At 39.1% G+C, this 24,188-nt stretch overlaps 1 protein-coding gene across 4 annotated transcripts in view; it reads left to right on the plus strand.

Moving 5' to 3' along the window:
- Pdlim5 (PDZ and LIM domain 5) overlaps positions 1-24,188 on the plus strand; it is a 166,298-nt gene that overhangs the window by 114,694 nt on the left and 27,416 nt on the right. For all 4 annotated transcript variants that reach the window (XM_085677620.2, XM_085677621.2, XM_085677622.2 and 1 more), the window contains one exon: positions 1,442-1,629. In XM_085677620.2, the coding sequence (XP_085533746.1) occupies positions 1,442-1,629 (188 nt within the window). The remainder of the gene's footprint in view (positions 1-1,441; positions 1,630-24,188) is intronic.

The following is a 24,188-nucleotide window of genomic DNA, read 5'->3' on the forward strand; positions in this document are numbered from 1 at the left end:
ATTTTGTTTGTTTATCAACTCACCTTTGTGATATCTTTTACCAACACATTTGATGTTTGGTGTGAAGTTATGAATGTTTGAACTGTAGTAGAATCCTGACTTTTATCACATGACTGTAGTTGTAGTACTTCTTCTAGAAGTTTGATTGGTTAAATATAAAATACTATATTATAGCCACTTGCCATAGAGCCCAGTGCTAGGTGGATATTATTCCTTCTGTTAACTAGATGTAGAATTTGGGTGCTTGCTAAAGAAGGTGGAGAGGGGTACCTATTGTACAAATCTGGCTGGGGAAGAAGTAAATGTAGTACAGAGAATAAGACTATCCAGAGTCCATAGTTTCTGTAACACAGCAGCAGGAGGGCTGATGTAGGCATATAAATTATAGCTGAGTCTTACAGACTTTGACCAACATGCTGAATTGTAACTCAGCTCTCCACTCTGTTAATGACCATGCCCACTTCAGTGTTTCCATCATCTGCTAGGCTAGGCAGTCACATATCTCTCATGCTAAAAGTTAACTGAGGTTCAAGAGGCTTTAGGGAAGTAGGTACTCTCAATCATGTGATAATGGAGTGAGCAGTGAATCTGAAATGTAACTGAAGTAATCATACATTGTGTAATGTATTTTACTGAAGTCATTTATAAAGAATCTTATTTTTGGTAATCTCTTCCTCTAGCTGTTTATTTCAGTTATTGAAAAAATTAAATGTCTGTACATAGTATTATTTAAGCTGTCTGTCTTAAAACGTATAATGTATAAAAATAGTCATGTATAAGAAAATAGGAAGTTTATTATTATTTTTATTGCTATTATTATATGCCACAGTCTAGAAAAATAACCACTTTGATGTTACTGTGTGATTCTAAAGCTTGGATTTTATAGTTTTGGGCTCTTTAAATTATTACTCTGAATATACATGTATGATTATAAATATCAAATGGTTTGGTAATAAAAGCTACATGATCCTCTGAACTAAGGTGTTGATAGGAATAGAGGGGAATCTACTACTGCAAGGATTGCTTATATAATTTTCAGTAGTACAATTTCTTGTTGTATACTTGTTAAAAATTTCCAACATTTAGAACAAATGTTACCTGCTTCTTTTCCTTCTTGACAAGGAAATTATTTTTGTGTTAGTTGCATATAAAGTACCAGGATTCCTTGTCATATTTTCATTTAGCCGCAGCTTTTGTCGGTTTCCCTCTCTGCTCTTTTCTGTTTCCCCACTGACACTTCCCACTGCCAGTGTTCCCTCTCCACTTTATCATCACGTGTGTTCCATTCACTTTCAGGGTGAATTTTCTCTTTTTTAAAAATGAAAACCCATCTGTATTTTGTTTTTCTTAAAGCTCTAGTAAATCTGGAAAAAAAAAAAAGAGTCGTTGCTAAATTAGATTGTTGCCCCTCACCACAGCTGTGTCCTTCCCTTCCCTACAGTAGCACTCCGGAGCCTTCTCAGCAGTCAGCGGCACCTGGAGCTTCACCTCTGAGCAAGTCTGGGAGCCTAGAGAGCCCAGGTTCAAGCAGGCCGGGCGTGGCTGGCCTCAAGACGGCGGCTGCCTTCAAGCCTGTAGGATCCACCAGCGCTGTCAAGTCACCAAGCTGGCAGCGTTCAAACCAAGCAGGTATTCAAAAAAAAAAAAAAACAAAAAAAGTCTTACTTATGGCTTTTCTTTGAAATTATGAAAATGTGGTCTAGCATGTACAATACACTTTCCTAGTGAAAACCATTCTCAACCAGGCAAGGTTTAGAAGAACTATAAAGAAAGTCATTGGTTGCTTTGCTCTTCAGAGTGCCTCGCTGTCATACTCTGTGCCTCCTACAGTTGCCCTTTGCTTGTTCTGGAGAAGTATAGAGAGCACAAAGACAAAACACTAAAAATGGGGCAATTACATACTTAGCACCCAGCACCTTAGACTCAGTGAGGAAAGCTCAGTTCTCAGTCAGAATTCTGAAATCGCCCACCTCTCTGACCCTTGGTCTTCTCATACATAAAATGCAGGAAGTCTAAACCACTTACTGTTTCTCCAACATAAGCAGCCTTTATGGTTATATCGCAGAAGTAGCTCTATTAGGAGTAAGGAGGTAACTTACTCAGGTCCTTACCGCATCCGCCTGAAGACCTGATCCAGAACTCATGTAGACAAAACTTGCATAGTTGTGTGTGCTTGTAATGCCAGGATCAGGGAACTGAAACAGGAAGGTCCCTGACACCTGCCAGTCTGCCCACCTGGCCTCCTCAGCAAGTCTCTCTCTCTCTCTCTCTCTCCTTCTGTTAAATGAAGGGTGAAACTACACAGAAACGTTGCCAGCCCCAATTCAGCTTCACACCTTCTTGGTTTTTCCCTTCTCCTGGATAATGGTGTCACATAAGTTCTTTTTACTACCTGGCCATTATTTACAATCTTCATCTGATGATCTCCAGGATCCTAAGACCATTGACATGTTTGCTGTGCTATGATAACATTTCAAATGCAGTGTGTCTGAAGGTGTGATGTCCTACCTTGGGGAATGGCACATCCATTCAATCAGCAGCGGCATATTGTGAACTTTGGCTCCCACTCCTAACTCTCACAGTAACTAATAGGAGCTGGCTGTCCGTTCTACTATTTTTTCTAGCAAGCATTTTTTCTCTTTTGCCATGAGAGCTGTTGCTATGTCTCAGACCCTCACCATTGTGTTACCACTTATGTACTTTGTAACATGCTGCTGATTCTGTGGAGAAGATACAAACATTTGCATTCCCTGATGGCCAAAGATGTTGAACACCCTGTTAGCCATTTGTATTTCTTCTGGCAAAGAACTCTTTTCAGTTCGAATGCCAATTTGGAGGATGGGTTACTTCTTTAATTGATGTTTAGTTTTTTTTAGTTTTTTGTCTGCTCAAGATATCGGCCTTCTATTAGATTTATCCCCCTGAAAGTGTCTTCTTGTTCTGTAGGGGCCCCTTTACTTGATTGACCATTTCCTTTAATGTAAAAAAGCCTTTTAATTTCACAGAATTCCATTTGTCAATTGTTGGCCTTAGTTTCTAAGCAGCCAGAGTCCTATTCCGAAACTCCTTACCTGTTCCAGATCTTTAATGTCTTCCCTGCTTTTCCCATTAATCAAGAGTAGTTTCAGAGTTACATGCACAAGACTGACACGAGATTGGGCCCCTCCCTATTCTGGACTGGTGGAAGGAGGCTCATGAGGCCCCACCTACCCCTTCCTGGGAAGCTGGTCACACTTAGTGAGTTGCTGTGGATGGGCACACTATCCATAGTTGTTAGTGGTGTAGCCACTAATTAAGTTGGCCGTAGTGCAGTAAGCAGTCCTCCACCATGTTCATGCTTTCATCCTTTGAAACTCAGTGAGCCCCCAAAGTGTACATATATCCTTCTGCTTTGGACTGGTCCTCGGTTACCTACTCTACTTAATGTAGTGTGAGTAATGCGTTAACACTGCCGCACTGTATTGTTTAGAAAATATGGTGTAGTTGGTTAGTACATGCTTCTTTTTCTCCACAGACATTTTCTATCCATTGTTGGCTGAACTTGCCAATATAGGAACTTCAGGACGGAGAGCTGGCTGTATCTGGGTTGTGATGGAAAGAGGATAGGCGCTTGCATGTGATACAGACTTCTTTAAAAGAAGTTAGACTGCTGTATTGTTTCTAAAAACAAAATGCTCAGGCTAATGCTGGCTGCTGATACTTGTGGGCCATGGAGATGGCAGAACCTGTTCCTTTGGGAGGAAAATGTGATAAAGCAGAGCCATACTGTGCTATTTCCATTTATTTCAGACCTTGTCTGATGACAGGGACTCACTGTAGCTACTATATATGTGCATTTAATGTCAAAAGCAATTTTAAGAAAGACATGACTTTGATCTAATTGGAAGGTGACAGGACGTTGCCTTATAAAAGAAAAAGCACTAAATTCCTGAGGTCGAAACTGAAGTGCAGATAGAAAACATAGACAATGGTTATGGTAGTTCAAGTAAGAATCTCTGGAGGAAACAGTACATGAAAATGACCACAAGAGGGCGATAGAATCCTTCTCCATGAGTCTTATTAGCGCATAATCAAATCAGGCAACAACAAGCAACTGTAATCATGACGCGTATGCTTAGTATTTAAAACTTAATATTTTTGTAAAAACCATAGGTAATTTAATATGAGAAATATTGTAACCTGGTAAGTATCATATAACATAAAACAGTATTACCAAATATTTTTCTGTTGTGAAATTGTAATTGAATTACATCAGACCCTTAGCTCAAATTAGAAAATACTTTTGAGATAATTCTGTTACCTTAGTCCAAGGACCTAAAAATAAGCACTTAGTATTTTTTTTTTACTGATGAATGCTAATTAGTTTACATTATGTTGTAGAGTTAAAAAAAATCTAATTCCCAGGCTCTTACGTTTTTAATATATTGTACCTGAAAGTACGTCATTGAAAAAAAAAACACAAAAAGAAACTGCTTTAGAATCTACTGTATTTGACAGTTGTAAGAGATTCCTAATGAAGATTTGAAAGTCCTTTGGAATTAGGATGTGGCTAGTGGTTCTTTACTTCACCTGTGAAAGCACCAATGCAGGTCAAAGAGCTGCAGAACCTGACTGTGCAGGTCACTGGGCCGTGTGGTGCACAGCATTAAAGCCGGTGACGTGGCTGCCACCACACTAAGAGCTTCATGCCTGTTCTTCTAGTTCAGTCATAGCTTTGCTCTAGTTTCTAGCGAGGAAAGAAAAACAGATTTGTTCTTATCCTGCTACCAAGTGAATTATTTTAAAATAATCCAACAGTTGTCTCGGAGAGAGGATCAAAGTCACTGAGTTCCAGTCGGGTCAGCTCAGTTGATTCGAAAATCAGTTTAATATTTCAGAGATAGCATTTACTTTGGCTTTATGTTTGTTGGGACATATTTGTACATGTTTATGGGGTACATTCTGATAATTTGGCACATGTATACAGTGTTTGATGATCAAATCACTAATAAGCACTTCCATTTCTTAAAAAATCCATCATTTTATTGTTTTGGAATTTTGTACTCTTGTGTTGTAGCCAGCATGTCCCCAAAATGAAATGGAATGGTGCAGAAGATACCAGAGTATTTTGATGTGCTATTAAAATACTATGAGTAATTGCCATTTTACAAGCGTGCTCTTGATACACACATACCTATGTAAGAAAATGGGTATATATTCACAGGCTAGCACAAACAGATACATTTTGTGTTAAATGGTGAGGAAGTGTTCCTTAACTTTGCATTACAGTTTTAAAAAGTAGTTTGAAAAACTCTGATTTTTTTAAAAAAAAATGTATCTCAGTTGTGCCTTTTTATTGAATTGATCATGTACTTTTAAATGAAAAGGTTAAAAAAATCAAATCCAAAGAAGGACTTCATTACAAAGATTCATGGAAATATTGAGACCTTCTGATGAATTCTGAACTTTTGCTTTGCTCCTCTAAGTCTCCTGAAGTTCTGTCTTTAAATCTCATATGCTTTTCGTGTGGTGGTGGTGGTTTGTAGTCAGACCCCTGTCAGAGCCACAGTAACACTAGGCCAGCACAGTGTGCGAGCGGCAGCATTGTAGTGTAAGTCGGGTTGTTCGTATAGTGTAATGTACATCCCATCATCATTGCTGCCTCATTTCATCATTAAACTGTAAAGCCAGTCACAAAGAGCTAAGTATTTTAGGATGCAAAGTGTTTAAAAGTTTATAGTCTAGATGAAAATATTAAGAAACAAAAGAAGTAAGAATCCAAGTCGAGTTCTGCGTTAAGTCAGCAGCATTACTACCATCTGCCTGCTCATCTCTGTGAAATGACTTTCATGAATAACATGGAATGATCTTTTTAGAAATGGTGACGACTCTAGAGAAGTGCTTTAAAATGTGATTTTTTTTTTCTTGTTGATTGTCAGAATTGAGATTTCTGGGTTTTTTTTTTTTGCTTTTAACAAAATTAAACATCTTTTATCTATATATTTCTGACAAACATTGATGATCCTATACATTTAACTAAATCTAACAACAATGGTAAAAATGGAACATAAAAGATAATTTCAAATTTTAATTACATTGATATACTTTTTCACTAACTGGTGGACAGGACCAGTGAATACCCTATATAAAGTTATAGGCTATATATAGATTCACTTTTAAGACTGAAACCAACACAGCTATTAAAACAACAACGAATTTGAAATGTTTCACATTACATGTGCAAGAAAATGCATGCAGGGCTATCACATCTACTCTTTAACCTTAAAGCCATTTTGAAAGTAAACTGGAGTAAGCGTTTTAATATTATATATGTACATCAAGGCAATTCATTTTTGTGCTTTAGGAATGATTTACATATGATCTGTTTATATCTTAATTTTATACTTTAAAAAAGCTTCTAATACCTAAAAGCTTAATTTTAAAACCTACAGCTAGAATGATAGTTTTCTAGAGATAATTATGGCCATCTCCCATAGTTATTTTCAAATCTTAATCTGACAATTAAGAAAGGTAAAAAATTTAAAAAAAAATCAAACACATGAATGACTATAATTTAGTTTTGAGGTAACTTTTCAAAATTCTTTCAGCAATTTGATAGCACCATAATCAATTTTTTAATGCAACATAGTATAATGAGGGAGGCATCAAGCATTTTCAACATTCTGAAATCTTATACTATAGCATACGTATTATGACTGTAGATGTAGTTTTTTAAAAACTTATATTGAATTCACTTTTATTTGTTTGCAGATCCCAGGTTATACCCAGGGTCTTGCACGTGCTAGGCATCTGCTATACCACTGAACTATATCCTTCAGTATTTATATATCTATTAAGTTTTTATTCATGAATGCTTCATATTGCATATAAATAAATGGTTAGATGAATATTTTTAAACCTTTGTAGATTTAATAGTAAGAGTTTAAAAATATATTTCTGTGTTTTTGTAGGTGACCTAATTTGCTATGTAATGCTTTTTCTAGATTCCTAGTAAGTTATGATTACCAGATTAGGTAGACTTAACTCACTAGATGCAAATACATGTATAAAAATATTACTGTCTTACCAAATATAGTAAAACATATTTTCAAGAAGGCACAAAGGGCCATTTTGTGTTAGCATACATTAATTAGCTTCATCAAACAGAGAATGAATTTACTAGAATACAAGCAGTACCTTACTAGGCCAGGCTCCATTGTTCATTGAACTCAGTTTTGTGGCGATTTTGGCTCTGGTGTGTATGATGTGTGTCCATGGCACATGAGTTTTAGAAGTCTAGCTTTTTCAGTTTTATGTTTCTGGTTTTCAAGCAGGGTCTCATTGTATGGAGATTCCTCTACCGACACTTCCATAGCAGTTATGATTATAGGTTTGTACCACTGTGCCTGGCTCTGAGCCTAACACTTTAGAGTCTACAATTTCTTTGTTAAAATAAGGATCTTAAAGTACCTTTGTAGCACTGTTTGAACAGATGATCTGATGTATTGACATGCTTGGTGTGTAAAAGACAGGGCAAGAAGGGTTTGGATTCCACCCTTTGATCCTTTCTTAACAGTACCCATTATTTACACTGTTATAAGCCAGCAAAACAGATGCCACATAACTTCCGTATCTGCAGATGTCTTTGAGCTTCTTGCTGCAGACAGTGTGACTTTTTGTGGGCCCTTCAGTCAGTTCCCTACTCGCCTCCACTGTCTTCTGCAGCCTCATTTTGTAAGGTTGTTTCATGTAGCTCCATCCTGCTAAGGTTCCTAACATTCTTTATTCATAAACCCCCATGCCTTATACAGGCTACTCTTGTGTGAAAGACTTCGCCTGGCCCCCTACTCTCGAGCTCTTCTGTTCAAAACAATTTGTACAATGCCATTGAGCCCTCTGTCTGGGCACTTAGTCTTTCTCCTATACAGCTTTGGTAATGTCTTTATCATTGAATTTGTCACACTCATTTTAATTGTTTGTGCGTGTCTTCTACCACTGTTTATATAGCCCTTGAAGGGCCAGGCCAAGGCTTACCACTCCTTGCTTTAGAGCACCTTCCCAATGCGTGGCAGTTCCTTTGGTAAATGTCAGTGAGTGAGTGCACAGACAAAATTGTCTTATTTATTTTGGGGATAGAGCATTCATTTTTGGTGATATTGTTCAGTCTTCCTTTTGGGCTTGGAATTCTTTTAAGGGTTACTGAACAAAGACAAAAGCAGTATCTGACCAAGAAACAATTTAAAAACACCAAAGAACTAAGAACAAGAGCATGCTAGTCTCATGAAGCATTAAATTAAAGCTGTAATTGGTGCTGTCTTCTATGTCCAATAATTCAAAATATTAGCAATTCTGTAACCATGACCAGATTTCCTATAGCAGACTTTCTTGTTCGATTACCTTTGAACCACTAGCCTGAAAATAATGGCCTAGAGACTTATATATAATGAAAGTTTGGTCTTAGCTTAGGGTTTTCCCCCAATTAGCTCTTGTAGCTTAATTAGCATATATATGTATATTTATATATGTATATACATATAAAATCTACTTCTGCCACATGTCTTGCTTATCTCTTCTTAGTATGACAAATCCTATATCCTATTTGGTTCAAGTCTGCTGGTAAAGTCATCACCTAGGTTTTTCCTCCCGGTTTCTTTCTCCGTCTGTGTTCAGAAATCTCACCTATTGCTCCTGCCTGGCTATTGGCCGTTCAGGTTTTTATTACACCAATTACAGCAATACATCTTCACACAGGGTACAAATACCCCACAACAATTTTCTTTCTCTTAAAAAAGTAAGGAATTCATTGTATCCAAGGAGCCCAGCAATGGAATGCAATGGAAATATTAAGGATGTGGGCTCACCTTACTTTGAACAGTAAATTTGGATGCAAAGCACCACTATATTGCATAGAAATGGGCAACATATATACACAGAAAAGTTAAGTCTGATTATAGGGCCTGGGTCAGAAGACACAGAAGTCTGTGTGAAAGGGAGTAGAAATGACTTGAATAAAGAATACAGTTTGGAGTTGAACAATACATTCGCTTATGGTGAAATTTTATTTTACTCAGGAATATCGTGCATACACACACAAAACAAAAGCAAAAAACTCAAGAGTTTGATTTCTTAAAGGAAGTGCAAGTTGTTCAGCGTGTTTTAGTGGCAAGAGAGAAAGTAGGGTTAATGGATTAATGGGGGACCTGGCCAGAAAGTACTTGGAGATATCAGTGTGGGCTTGCTTCTGGAAGGAAGCTTTTACAAGATCTGTAATCTGTATTAGTGGAGTCAGATTTGCTCTATTGACAGATCAGTATAGCTTTAATGTGCTTACAGACCACACTGATTTCTCTGTAGTGACTAAGAATGGAGTCCAGAACCCTGGGTTAGAAGTTATTTAGGTGCTCCAGCACAGATAGAGGTTTGATGATGGATATCAGTCACCCTAGGCACCGGCAATAGGAATGGAAAGAGTTCCAGGGTGCACAGACCTGCGACCTTAGCATCTTTACCTGACTCTGATGCAGCCTTAACCCTGTTTTCCCAGGGAAAATACTGTGACACAGTGCTTATGCATCATATCCTGAAACACTGGCAGAGTGAGCATGTGTAGCTTAGAGAAACAAGACGTTCAGCTTATCCCCATCTCACTCCTGTATCCAGGAATCAGGAAGAAAAATGTATCTGAACTGAAAATATCATTCCCTTAACAGTACAGCAGAACAACTATTTGCATGGCATTTGCAGCATCTCTAAGGATCTGAGATAGTTTAAAGTACAATGCCTGTTATATGAGGAGCTCGTGTGTCTGAAGATTTGAGTATCTACGGGGGTTCTAAAACAGATCTCCCGTGGTCCATTGCTGTGAAAAGACACCATGACCATGGCAACTCTTATGAAGAAAACAGCTAATTGGGGTGCTTGTTTAGTTTTTGAGGTTCAGTTTATTATCATCATGGCAGGGAGCATGATAGGGTGGAGGCAGATGTGGGCTGGAGCAGTAGCTGAGAGTCCTACATCTTGTAGGCAACCGAAATCGACTGAGACACTGGATGGTATCCAGTGCATAGGAAACCTCAGCTCCCGGCCCCACAGTGACACACTTCCTCCAAGAAAGGCATCCCCACTCCATCAAAACCACACCTCCTGATAGTGCCACCCCCTATGAGACTCCGGGAATACTTTGATTGTATTCAAACTACCACAGACACTAACTGGTTACGATTGGTTCTTAGCAACTGAGACCATGGCATAGACAATTGGCTGACTATGTATTTGGGTTTTAATGTAATGTACCAGGTTACAACATATAAATCTGGATTGGCTGCATGTTGTACTTCAGTCAAAATAAACTGGTTTACTTTTAAGACGGCCTGATTTATGCAGCTTTATCTTTTGCATTTGCATTTATTTCTCCTGATATATTTCCTTCTTCCTCGTTTTCAGAATCTTTGATGGGATCTGTAGGGGATACTCAGTAAGTTTATTAGCATTATATATCCTTGATAAATTCGTTAGAATTCCTTCCCCCAAATCATTGAACTATATATGTATTAATACTCAATTAAGATTTTTTGTTTGTAATTTTTTTTTAGATAAAAGAGTCATTGAACATGAAATATTTTGTTATTTTCCAGACCGATGTTTTTGTTGCTGCATAAAACACTATGACTAAAGCAACTTGGGGTGGGGAAACGGCTTATTTGGTTTACACTTCCAAAGCAGTTCATCACTGAAGGAAGTCAGGACAGGAACTCAAACAGGGCAGGATCCTGGAGGCAGGAACTAATGTAGAGACTATGCTGCTTACTGGCTTGCTCAACATGGCTTGCTGAGCCTGCTTTCTGAAAGAAGCCAGGACCACCAACCTAGGAATGGCACCTCCCACAATGGGCTGGGCCCTTCCCATCAGTTACTAATGAAGAAAATGTCCTACAGGCTTGCCTACAGTCCTGTCTTATGGAGGCATTTTCTTATTTGAAGTTCCCTCCTCTCAGATGATTTTAGCTTGTGCCAAGTTGACATAAAACAGTCCAACACATTTTCTCTCACAGTAATGTTGGCTTTTCTGAAACTTTTCAGTTTTCTGTTTTCATTAGCAGTTCTTACATGTTAGGACAGCATCACCTGCATGCTTTTTTAATTGTGTGTACACACAACTCCGAGTTGAGCCTTGTTTACTTTCATGTCTGCTGACTGTGGCAAGAAATGAATGGATGCCTTTTTTTTAAAAAAAAAAGCTTTTATTATTAAATGCATCTATGCAGGTATAGCTATTCAGAAAAAAACAAAGGCATCTAGCTCAAACATGGTGGCCATGTGTTGTTTACTGTTCAGCATTCCTAACTTCTGATAGTGCATATTGAAGAAACATCAATGTCCATGATGTTTTAAGTAGAGACTTGCTCTGTAGACTTGGCCTCAAATTTGGCCTCAAATTAACCTTATTCCTGTCCTCCCAGGTGCTGAGATTACAGACAGGGGCCTGGACATCCAGCTTTCCCAACCTTCCTTTTAAGTGATTATTCTCTTTATATCAATCTGGTGACACAGTTTTAATTAATCGTTTGCTTTGTTTTCTTTTTTTTTTAATGCGTGAGTATATGTGGAACATGAGTGTGTAAGCACTTGTGTGGGTTGGCTTGTCTATCATGCCCCTGTGGAGGACAGAGGTTGGCGTTCAGTGTCTTCTTCCTATTCTCTATTTTATGTGTTTGTGACAGGGTCTCTTACTGAACCTGAAACCACAATTTTAACTAGATTGTGATTGTGTCCTCACTTCTCCCCATTGCTGGGGTTACAGAAGCATTCAACTTGTCTGGTTTTTTTTTGTTTTTTTTTAAAGTAATTTTATTAAATTATAAAAGTTTCCATTTACGCCCCTCTTCCCAACACCCTTCCCCTCTCCCCCCTCCTCCTCCCTCTTTGTCCCTAAGGGCAGTCAGGGTTTCCAGCCCTGTGGGAAGTTCAAGTTCGTCCCCCCTCCCTCCAGGTCCAGGAAGGTGAGTATCCAAACAGACTGGATCCCAAAAATCCAGTATATGCAGAGGAAACTAGTCCCAGTGTCATTGTCAATGGCTTCTCAGAAAGACTCCGGGCCAGCCACATTCAGAGAATCTGGTTGGATCCCGTGCTCGTTCAGTCGCAGTCCAACTGCCCTTGGTAAACTCTCATTAGATCCGACCCCTTGTATCAGTGGGTGATAGCATCCCTCGCAGTCCTTCGTCATTTTCTTCGTCCTTCTGCTCCTCATTTGGACCTTGGGGGGCTCAGTCCGGTGCTCCAATGTGGGTCTCCGTCTGTATGCCATCCATCGCCAGATGAAGGATCTATGGTGATAAGCAAAATATTCATCAGTATGGTTATGGGCCAAGGCCGGTTCATGCACCCTCTCCTCTGTCCAGAGAACAATCTGGGGATCTCTCCTTGGACCTGGGATCCCATATATAATCAAGTTTCCTAAAAACCCTAAAATGACTCCCTAAGTTGAAATATATTCTTCCCTGATCCCATATTCATCCTTCCTCCCTTCCCCCCATCCCGGTCAACCGAGCTTTCTCCATTCCTCCCCTACTCCCTTCTCTCTAACCCTCTCCCCTTCCAACAACCCTCCCCCCCCCATGCACCCAAGGTTACCTGGGACTCTTGACTATTTCCTACCTCCTGGCGGATAGCTAAATAATCTTCATCAGGTTCGTCTTCTTATTTTGCTTCTCTAGGATCACGAATAATAGGCTCAAAGACCTTTAAATTATGGTTAGAATCCACTTATGAGTGAATACATACCGTGTTCCTCTTTTTGGGTCTGGCTTACCTCACTCAGTAAAGTGTTTTCTATGTCCATCCATTTGCATGCAAAATTCAAGATGTCATTATTTTTTACCGCTGAGTAAAACTCTAATGTGTATATGTTCCACACCTTTTTTAACCATTCTTCTATTGAGGGGCACCTAGGCTGTTTCCAGGTTCTGGCTATTACAAATAGTGCTGCTATGAACATAGTTGAACAAATGCTCTTGTAGTATGCTAGGGAATCTTTAGGGTATATTCCCAAGAGTGGAATTGCTGGGTCCTGAGGGAGGTTGACTCCCAGTTTCCTGAGAAACCGCCACACTGATTTCCACAGTGGCTGCACAAGTTTCCATTCCCACCAACAATGGATGAGTGTTCCCCTCACCCCACATCCTCTCCAGCATAGGCTATCATTGGTGTTTTTGACTTTAGCTATTCTGACAGGTGTAAGATGGTATCTCAAAGTGGTTTTGATTTGCATTTCCCTGATCGCTAAGGAGGTTGAGCATGACCTTAAGTGTCTTCTGGCCATTCGAAGTTCATCTGTTGTGAATTCTCTGTTCAGTTCAGTACCCCATTTTTTAATTGGGTTAATTAGAGTTTTAGTGCCTAGTTTCTTGAGTTCTTTGTATATTTTGGAGATCAGACCTTTGTCTGATGAGGGGTTGGTGAAGATCTTCTCCCAGTCAGAAGGCAGCCTTTTTGTCTTACTGACAGTGTCCTTTGCTTTACAGAAGCTTCTCAGTTTCAGTAGATCCCATTTATTCATTGTTTCTCTTATTGTCTGTGCTGCTGGGGTCCTGCTTAGGAAGAGGCCTCCTGTGCCTATATCTTGTAGACTATTTCCCACTTTCTCTTCTATCAGGTTCAAAGTGGACGGATTAATGTTGATGTCTTTAATCCATTTGGACCTGAGTTTTGTGCATGGTGATAGGTATGGATCTACTTTCATCCTTCTACAGGTTGACATCCAGTTATGCCAGCACCATTTGTTAAAGATGCTTTCCTTCTTCCATTGTATACCTTTAGCTCCCTTTTCAAAAATTAGGTGCTCATAGGTTTGTGGGTTAATATCCGGGTCTTCTATTCGATTCCAAAGGTCGACTTCTCTGTTCTTATGCCAATACCAAGCTGTTTTCAATACTGTAGCTCTGTAATAGAGTTTGAAGTCAGGGATGGTAATGCCTCCAGAAGTTCCTTTATTGTATAATATTGTTTTGGCTATCCTGGGTTTTTTGTTTTGCCATATAAACTTGATTATTGTTTTCTCAAGGTCTGTGAAGAAGTTTGATGGGATTTTGATGGGGATGGCATTGAATCTATAGATTGCTTTTGGTAGAATTGCCATTTTTACTATGTTGATCCTCCCAATCCAAGAACAAGGGAGATCTTTCCATTTTCTGGTATCCTCCTCAATTTCTTTCTTCAAAGACTTAAAGTTCTTGTCAAATAGATCTTTCACTTCCTTGGTTAGAGTAACCCCAAGATATTTTATGCTATTTGTGGCTATCGTGAAAGGTGATGTTTCTCTGATTTCCCTCTCTGCTTCTTTATCCTTTGTGTATAGGAGGGCCACTGATTTTTTGGAGTTGATCTTGTATCCTGCCACGTTACTAAAGGTGTTTATCAGCTGTAGGAGTTCTTTGGTAGAGTTTTTGGGGTCACTTATGTACACTATCATATCGTCAGCAAATAATGAAAGTTTAACTTCATCCTTTCCAATTCGAATCCCCTTGATCTCCTTATGTTGTCTTATTGCTATTGCTAGAACTTCAAGCACTATATTGAAGAGGTATGGAGAGAGTGGACAGCCTTGTCGTGTTCCTGATTTTAGTGGAAAGGCTTTGAGTTTCTCTCCATTCAATTTGATGTTAGCTGTCGGCTTGATGTATATTGCTTTTATTATATTTAGGTATGATCCTTGTATCCCCAGTCTCTCCAACACCTTTATCATAAATGGGTGTTGAATTTTGTCAAATACTTTTTCAGCATCCAATGAAATGATCATATGGTTTTTTTCTTTCAGCTTATTTATATGATTGATTACATTGATAGATTTGCATATGTTGAACCAGCCCTGCATCTCTGGGATGAAGCCTACTTGATCATAATGGATAATTTTTCTAATGTGTTCCTGGATTCGGTTTGCCAGTATTTTATTGAGAATTTTCGCGTCGATGTTCATGAGTGAGATTGGCCTGTAATTCTCTTTCTTGGTTGTGTCTTTATGTGGTTTTGGTATTAAGGTAACTGTAGCTTCATAAAAGGAGTTAGGCAATGACTCTTCTGTTTCTATATTATGGAATACATTAAGGAGTATAGGAATTAGCTCTTCCTGGAAGTTCTCGTAGAATTCTGCATTGAAACCATCTGGTCCTGGGCTTTTTTTGGCAGGGAGATTTCTGATAACAGCTTCTAATTCTTCACGACTAACAAGTCTATTTAGATTGTTCACCTGTTCTTGGTTCAACTTTGGTATATGGTACTTATCTAAAAAAATGTCCATTTCTTTTACATTTTCCAACTTTGTGGCATATAAACTTTCGTAGTAAGATCTAATGATTCTCTGAATTTCCTCTGTGTCTGTGGTTATATCCCCCTTTTCATTTCTGATCCTATTAATTTGCATGTGCTCTCTCTGCCGTTTGATTAGTTTGGATAGGGGTTTGTCAATCTTGTTGATTTTCTCCAAGAACCAGCTTTTTGATTCATTGATTCTTTGGATTGTTTTCTCTGTTTCTATTTTGTTGATTTCAGCCCTCAGTTTGATTATTTCCAGTCTTCTACTCCTCCTGGGTGAATCAGCTTCTTTTTTTTCTAGAGCTTTCAAGTGTGCTGTTAGGTCTCCAATGTGTGCTTTCTCCGTTTTCTTTAGTTGGGCACCTATTGCTATGAACTTTCCTCTTAGCACTGCTTTCATAGTGTCCCATAGGTTTGAGTATGTTGTGTCTTTGTTTTCATTAAATTCAAGGAAGACTTTAATTTCTTTCTTAATTTCGTCCTTGACCCAGGGGTGATTTAGTAGTTGACTGTTCAACTTCCATGAGTTTGTTGACTTCCTGGGGGTAGCATTGTTGTTGAATTCTAATTTTAATCCATGGTGGTCTGACAAGACACAGGTGGTTACTAATATTTTTTTGTATCTGTGGGAGTTTGCTTTGTTACCGAGTATGTGGTCAATCTTCGAGAAGGTTCCATGAACTGCAGAGAAGAAGGTATATTCTTTCCTATTTGGGTGGAGTGTTCTATAGATGTCTGTTAAGTCCATTTGATTCAATACCTCCAATAAATCTCTTAATTCTCTGTTTGGTTTCTGTCTGATTGACCTGTCCATTGGTGAGAGAGGAGTGTTGAAGTCTCCTACTATTAGCGTGTGTGGTTTGATGACTGCCTTGAGTTCTAGAAGAGTTTCTTTTACATATGTGTGTGCCTTTACATTAGGGGCATAGATATTCAGGATTGAGACTTCTTCCTGATGAGTTGTTCCTGTTATGAGTATGAAATGTCCATCTCCATCTCTTCTGATTGATTTTAGTTTGAAGTCGATTTTGTTAGATATTAGAATGGCCACACCCGCTTGTTTCTTAGGTCCATTTGCTTGGAAAACCTTTTCCCAACCCTTTACTCTGAGTAGGTGTCTGTCTTTGTGGTTGAGGTGTGTTTCTTGTAAACAGCAGAATGTTGGATCCTGTTTTCGTATCCAATCTCTAAGTCTGTGCCTCTTTATAGGTGAATTGAGTCCATTGATATTAAGAGATATTAATGACCATTGGTTGTTGACTCCAGTCATTTTTTGGGGGGGGTAATAGAGTGTATGTGTTTTCCTTCTTTGAATTGTGCTAGTGAAGGGTCGCTAGATGTCTGAATTATTGTAGTCAGTTTTGGCAATGTTGGATTCCTTGGGATGTAATTTTCCTTCTAGTATTCTCTGTAAGGCTGGATTAGTAGTTACGTATTGTTTAAATTTGTTTTTATCCTGGAATATTTTGTTTTCTCCGTTGATAGTGAACGAAAGCTTGGCTGGGTAAAGTAGTCTGGGCTTGCATCCATGGTCCCTTAATTTCTGCAGTACCTCTATCCAGGACCTTCTGGCTTTCATGGTTTCTATAGTGAAGTCTGGTGTAAGTCTGATAGGTTTACCTTTATAAGTTACTTGACCTTTTTCCTTTGCAGCTCTTAATATCCTTTCTTTAATCTGGCTGCTTTGTGTTTTGATTATTATATGGCGAGGGGATGTTTTTTTCTGATCCAGTCTATTCGGTGTTCTGTATGCTTCTTGCACCTTCATAGGAATATCCCTCTTTAGGATGGGAAAGTTTTCTTCTATAATTTTGTTGAATATATTTTCTGGACCTTTGATCTGCAATTCTTCTCCTTCTTCTACTCCTATTATTCTTAGATTTGGTTTTTTTATTATGTCCCATATTTCCTGAATGTTTTGTGATGAGAATTTGTTGGATTTGCTGTTTTCTTTGGTCAGGGCATTTATTTTCTCTATGGTGTCTTCATAATCTGAGATTCGTTCTTCTATCTCTTGTATTCTATTGGTTAAGCTTGATTCTGTAGTCTCCGTTTGTTTACCTAGATTTTCCATATCCAGCCGGCCCTCGGTTTGTGTTTTCTTCACTGCCTCCATTTCAGTTTTCAATTCTTGAACTGATTCCATTACCTGTTTAATTGCTTTTTCTTGGTTTCCCAGGGTATCATTTACGAATTTACTCATTTCTTCAAACTTTTTGTTATATTTGTCTTCCATTTCTTTACTCATTTCTTCCATCTTTTTGTTATATTTGTCTTCTATTTCTTTAAGTGAGTTATTCATATCCTGTTTAAGAGACTCTATTGCTTTCATAATGACACTGTTTTCCACTTCTTCCGGAATAGCGCGTTCAAGTCCTTCTGTTGTAAGATCACTGGGATCTGGTGTTTTCATGTTGTTTTTCAGATTGTTGGAGGAATTCTTGCCTTGGCGCCTGCCCATCTCTTCCTTCAGATGCTCTCCAATGGCTCTTCCCTCCGCTGGGTCTTCTTCTACTGGATTAGTGCCCCTTGCTATCCAGGAATCACTTTGCCTGCAGGCTATCAGAACAAAGGGACTTCCTTCCCTTTGCACTCACCACCTGTCCTGACCCGCGGTGCCCACCCCGGCTGAGATGGAAGAATTTAAGCCCCGAAAAAGGGAGAGAGGAGGGGAGGGGTTCGAGGCCGAAAGCTGGGATGGCGTAGCAGGAGAGAGGGATTAGCTGGGGGAAGCTGCCCCTTTGGAGTAGCCAGGGAGATAAGGATGGCGGGAATATTGTGTGTTCCCTAACCGGACTTGTATGGTGGTCAACACACTTACCCCTCCACAGGATCAGAGCCCCTTGCTTGTCAGAAGACTCCCTGCCTGCGGTCTTAGCTTGCTGCAGGCCGGCTATCAGAACAAAGGGACTCCCGTCCCTTTGCACTCACCGCCTGCCCCTGCCCGCGGTGCCCACCCCGGCTGAGATGGAGGAATTTAAGCCCCGAAAAAGGGAGAGAGGAGGGGAGGGGTTCGAGGCCGAAAGCTGGGATGGCGTAGCAGGAGAGAGGGATTAGCTGGGGAAAGCTGCCCCTTTGGAGTAGCCAGGGAGACAGGATGGCGGGAATATTGTGTGTTCCCTAACCGGACTTGTATGGCGGTCAACACACTTACCCCTCCACAGGATCAGAGCCCCTTGCTGGTCAGAAGACTCCCTGCCTGTGGTCTTAGCTTGCTGCAGGCCGGCTATCAGAACAAAGGGACTCCCGTCCCTTTGCACTCACCGCCTGCCCCAGCCCGCGGTCCACTTGTCTGTTTTTCGTTACATTTGTGCCGAGCTCTTGCTTGCTGCTTGCACAGGGAACACTTTACTACGTTATCTCCCCAGCCATTGGCTTGCTTTTCTTGTTATAATACCAAAAGGCTTTTATATGCAGTAAAAGCAAGGGATCTTAAATGATGGTGGTTGTATTGTGAAAGTATAAAAATCAGTGCTTTCTAAAGAATATAAGTTGTAGTTTTGGCAAACAAAGAAGCTGGTTTATATTATGTAATATAAGAGTGTTATCACTTAGAAATATTTTAGGAAATAGTATATTTGGTACAGTCAGATGTCAAAGGAAAATGAAAAAAACGTTCCTCTCACTTTGCTGAAGGAGAACTCATTGTCCTACTTGAATGCAGTGGCAGCCTAAAATAAACAAACTGCATCAGCTAACAGTAAAATGGTAGCTATCCTTGATCGTTAGCGATAATCATTTTAACAGTATTTTCCATTTCAAAAATTATCTATCAAGACTACACTTGAAGTCATTACATTTACATAATTAACAGGCTCAGAAAAATAAAAGGAACTATCCAATTTATAATATGACAAACTCTTACTTTGACCCTAGATAGCACATTTCTTGTGTCAGGAGAACATCGGTGATTACTTAAGAAGGACTAGATCCTGCAGAGCTAGCATAGAAGGAATTCTTTTTAGGACAGATAGAATTAACTATGTGCCTGGCAACTGCGGAAATTCACTTTGAGGAGCATATTCTTTGTATCTAAACTTCATGTTTTAAATTCAGATGATTTAGCTATGATTCTAGTTAGTTCACCCCCATTTCCATATGATGCTTGTGCTATGGGGTACATTTTAGAAATAAAATACAGCTTTTTACTTTATTATGGGTAGATAGAGCTTGGATTTGATTTGATATGTTATTTTTCTCTCCAAGAAAGACTCATTTATTTGTGAGATTTGATTAGATCAAAGACTGAATAATGTTCATCTCAGCTGTAAGTGGATATAAATTCTATCTTCATTTGAAAGCTAAAGTAGATATGGGTGAGAAAGGAAGTTACTGCTGCTACAACCACCCCAAATTTCATTTTAGGCTTTGTGCTACACTAATAAATCGAGATAACCAGATTTGCTTAGCTAAGATGGATAGATTTATTGGTTCTATTTTTAAATTTTGTATGAGTAAGTAAGCTGCTATCAGTTGCATGAATTTCATCTCTTCTAATAATGTTTTATTGCTCTCTACATTTCTGCGTCATTAAATAGTTCACTTGTCACAAAGGCCTGAGTGAAGTTGTCCACTTCTGTCAGAATTAGGACGTTATGCAGAGAATGTGCTGGCTATCCTTGTATAGCCCTCCTTTCTTCCCATTTTTATTTCATGATAGCATATTAATCTGTTTTAAGACAAAATACCTAGATTCAGTTATAAAAGTTTTCCTAAAGAGTTGCTACTCTTATTATTTCACGTATGTTATTCAAGTTTCCTTGATCACATCTAGCTCACCTGCCGTCTATTTTTGTAAACAAAGTTTTATTAAAGAAAAGCCATGCTCACTTCTTTACATACCATCCATGGCTCTTTTCAGGCTTCAGTGGCATAGTCGAATATTTACTGTCTCAGTTGGGTTTTATTTCTGTCAAGAGACACCATAACTATGGCAACTCTTATAAAAGAAAACGTTTAATTGGGGCTAGCTTATGTTTTAGAGGGTTAGTTCATTATCACAGCAGGAAACATGGTGGCAAGCAGGCAGACATGGTGGTGGATAGGTTGCTGAGAGTTCTACATCCATATCAGCAGGCACTGGTAAGAGTGACACTGGCCCTGACTTGAGCATCTGAAACCTCAAAGCCCAGCCCCAGTAATATACTTATTCCAAGTGCCACTAACAGTGCCTCTTCCTGTGAGCCTATGGGGGCCATTTTTATTCACACCATCACATTTGCAAAAGAGTCAATAGTCACACAAAATCTGAACTAGTAACTTGATGGTTCTTTATAGAAAAGCCCCAACTCTGGATTCAAACCATCTGTATGAGGAAAATGCTATGCTTCTTAATTCTGCTCAGTGGATCCAAACTTTCCAGGGAGCTGGAAGCACCTTTTACAGCACTAGCTCTATTTCACATGTGATTATAAGTAAGGATCAACCTCCAGAAGATGTTCGGAGGCAGGTGCTTATCGCTGGTTATCTCTTTCTAGTAGAGTTCTTGGTATAGATACTGGGTCTGGCCTCCTGGTAGTGGTTGAATGAATGGCTGAGTTAACTCTGAAGTCCCTTGTCAGAGTTTCTGTGCACATTCTGTAATGTGGTCAATGCTTTGTTCACAAGGCTTCACTTTATTTTTTCACATTTTGTGGTAGTTAATCTCTTCCAGATTGGGAAACTGAGCTCAGGTGATGGCTTTTCTGATGCTTCATCCTAGAAAACAGTATCATTTAACATGATAAAATCTTGTATTTTCTTCTTTTTTTTTCATCAATCCTTTTGTCTACCTAATGAGGACACTGTGTATAATGGTAACATGAGTCCTACTTCTCTTCTTTCCTTTTCTTTCAGATTAGGCTGTTTTGTTTTGTTGAGAAAATGGTAAAATTATTTTTATAGCATCTTTGGAAATAATGAAATTGTCTTAATGTATATACTTACATGTGTTCTTATCCAAATATGAGACAAATTATACAATTATTTTTTATAGTCATTTGAAACCAAGTCTTATGTTGTCTGGTCTGTCTCAAACTCACTGTGTAGCTAAAGTTAACCTTGAACTCATGATCCTTCTGCCTCAAATTCCCAATGGTAAGCTTGCAGGAAAGAACCACCATACCCAGTTAGAAATTTAATATCCATTTGTATGTGTACATGTGTGCACACATGTTTGTATGTATTGAGGATGGAGGTCAATGCCATGTTTTCCTCAGTAGCTGCCCATTTTGTTTTTTAAAATGGGGTGTATTAGGGTTCTCTACATAAACAGAACTTATAACTTATAGAATATGTGTGTGTGCTTATATATATATGGGGAATTTCTTCAAATGGCTTACAGGTTGTAGTTCAACTAGTCCAACAATGACTGTCTACAAGCAGATGGTCCAAGAATCCTGTAGTTGTTCCTTCCACTAGGCTGAATGTCTCAACTGTTCTTCAGTATACTCCAGAATCTCAAAGAAATAGGCTCTAAAAGCAATGAACGAATAGATTTGCCAGCAAGAGTGAGTAGAAGTAGGGAGGGAGGGAGAGGAAGAAGGAGGGAGGGAAGGAGAGAGAGAGACAGAGACAGAGAGAGAGAGAGAGAGAGACAGAGACAGAGAGACAGAGACAGAGAGAGAGAGAGCTTCCTTCTTTCATGTCCATTATATAGGCTGCTACCAGAAGGTGTGGCCCCGATTAAAGGTGGATCTTCCCACTTCAAATGATTTAATCGGGCTAATCAACCCAGCTACCCCTCAGGCCCAGAACTGGGGCTGAGTTGGTCCACTCCAACATTCACCCCATTTCTGAACTGCTGGAGCACATGAAGGTGCCAGTCCTGCGGATCCAAAGCTAAAGGCTATCTGTGACACAGGACAACAACAGGGTATCCAAGAGGAGTCCCAGTGAGGGCCCAGTAGAGATAGTGTGGTAGAATCCGGAAGAACCAGACCAATGACTCTCTGCAGTGAACACTTGCAAGTAAAGATATATGGACTAAAGGATAAACTCCCTGACGCACCGTGTCACTCTACAGCTTCCACGATGATATTTTTCTTTTCCTTTTCTTTCAGATTTTATTTTATCTTTTAGGGGAGGTTAAAGTGCAGATAGTGAATGTGAAAGGATGAGGGGATGAGCATAATTGAGATATCAAGATATATGATGTGAGATACACAAAGAATCGGTAAAAGTTAAATTAGGAAAAAAGAAAAGAAAAAAGATCCCTCTGGGTATACCCAGCCATGTGGATTTTAGTTCATTCCAATAGTCAAGTTGGCAGCCAAGAATAGCTGTCACACAGGGTCTCCACACTGGCTATCTAGACTGGCTAGCCAGCAAGCCCTAGGAATATCTTTGCTTCCCCAGGGCTAGGATTGGAGGCATTTGTCGCCCTGCCTGGCTTTTATGTGGGTGCAGGGCATCCAAACTTGAATCCTCATGCTTGTATGGCAAGTGCTTTAGGAACTGAGCTGTGTCCCCAGCCATCAGATAAGTTTAGCAATCCTTTTTAATATTCTTGAGGCTGTAGGTTACACTTTGGTTTTGCTTTTTAAGGTAATGTTTATGCTGGTAAGATTGCTAAGCAGTTAATGGTGCTGCCATCAACCCAGCGGAGCTTCCTTTGTTACCTAGGAACCCACATGGTGGAACAAGAGAACTGACTCCTGCGGCTTTAATCTTACCTCCTCATGCATGCCGTGGCGCACACACACATACAGACACACGCTAAATAAGTTTTCTTGATTTAAAAAAATGAATATTTTATCTGGGTTCTTTTTTGGTTCTTTTCTTTGCTCTTATTTATCATTTTTTTATGAATAGCACTGGCTCCTCACAGTTAAAGCATGAACTTGTCTTCCCACCATGTGTCACACAGCAATGATAATTAAATTATTCAGAAAATGCTGTGCATATTATGATAAATGAGTTATTTGTTGACTTTAGCTAATGGTACTAAAACCCTCTGCGTTTATGGCTTATGTTTTTAACTGCTATGTAATTGTAACTGACTCAAATAAAACTTTTTTGTAAACTCAATAGAGAAAAACAGTCATCTATGTACTGACTGATATTTGGTTACATGCAAAATAAAAAAAATTAAAAGAGAGTGGTACCTAATCCAAGTCTCTATATTCACTTTAATTATGACTTTCTAGATCCAGTTTAATCTGGGTTCTTAGAGTTGAAAGGGTGGTGCTAATGGAAGAACCTGTCCTCATGGAGCTGCGGACACTTGATACTTAGCCTTTTGTGCACCTGTTTCAATTCTTCATGGCATACATGCCAGCATTCTCTCCTGCTGAGATAGATGATAATAGTGTAATCTGTCCAATTTAGCTTCTAATCATTGAATTAAGCAAGTCCTCTATTCCATTTAATAAAAATTACACAAACCTCAGAATGTCCTCTGATCTTAGATCTTTAGCTTAACGTTTTGCATTTTTGCTGGATATGATTTCATGCCTGGATTATGAAAAGTAGACTGCTATTTATGCTTTCAACATAAGGAGCTTGATAGAAAAAAAATGCACAGACCCTGTGCATTTTCCCTTGGCCACCATCTGTTTAAGATGTTGGAGAAGGGGCAGAGGAGTGAGACTCGCTGTCCACAATTACATGCACGTTGTTCCCATAGTGCGACTCAATTTCTATGTGTAAAGTTTCTAGCATATCTTTGAGAACATACTCCACTGTTGAATTACAAGTCTTTCTCTCCCCAGGAGTGGAAGAGTGTCACTTCAGTAAGGACCAGTTATTTATATGAGCCCTGATTAGCCTCCGCATTCCTAGTAAGAATAGCCCTTGTCGTTCAAACAATTGTTTTTCACATCATAACTCATATATGTTTTGTTGGAGCAGTGGATACCTGTCTTTTTTCCTATCTGGAAACATTCATATTCATTAATATTTTCAATATCAGCCTCATTCTT

This window comes from Myodes glareolus, chromosome 17, assembly GCF_982192425.1.
Source record: "Myodes glareolus chromosome 17, mMyoGla1.1, whole genome shotgun sequence".
NCBI lineage: Eukaryota > Metazoa > Chordata > Mammalia > Rodentia > Cricetidae > Myodes > Myodes glareolus.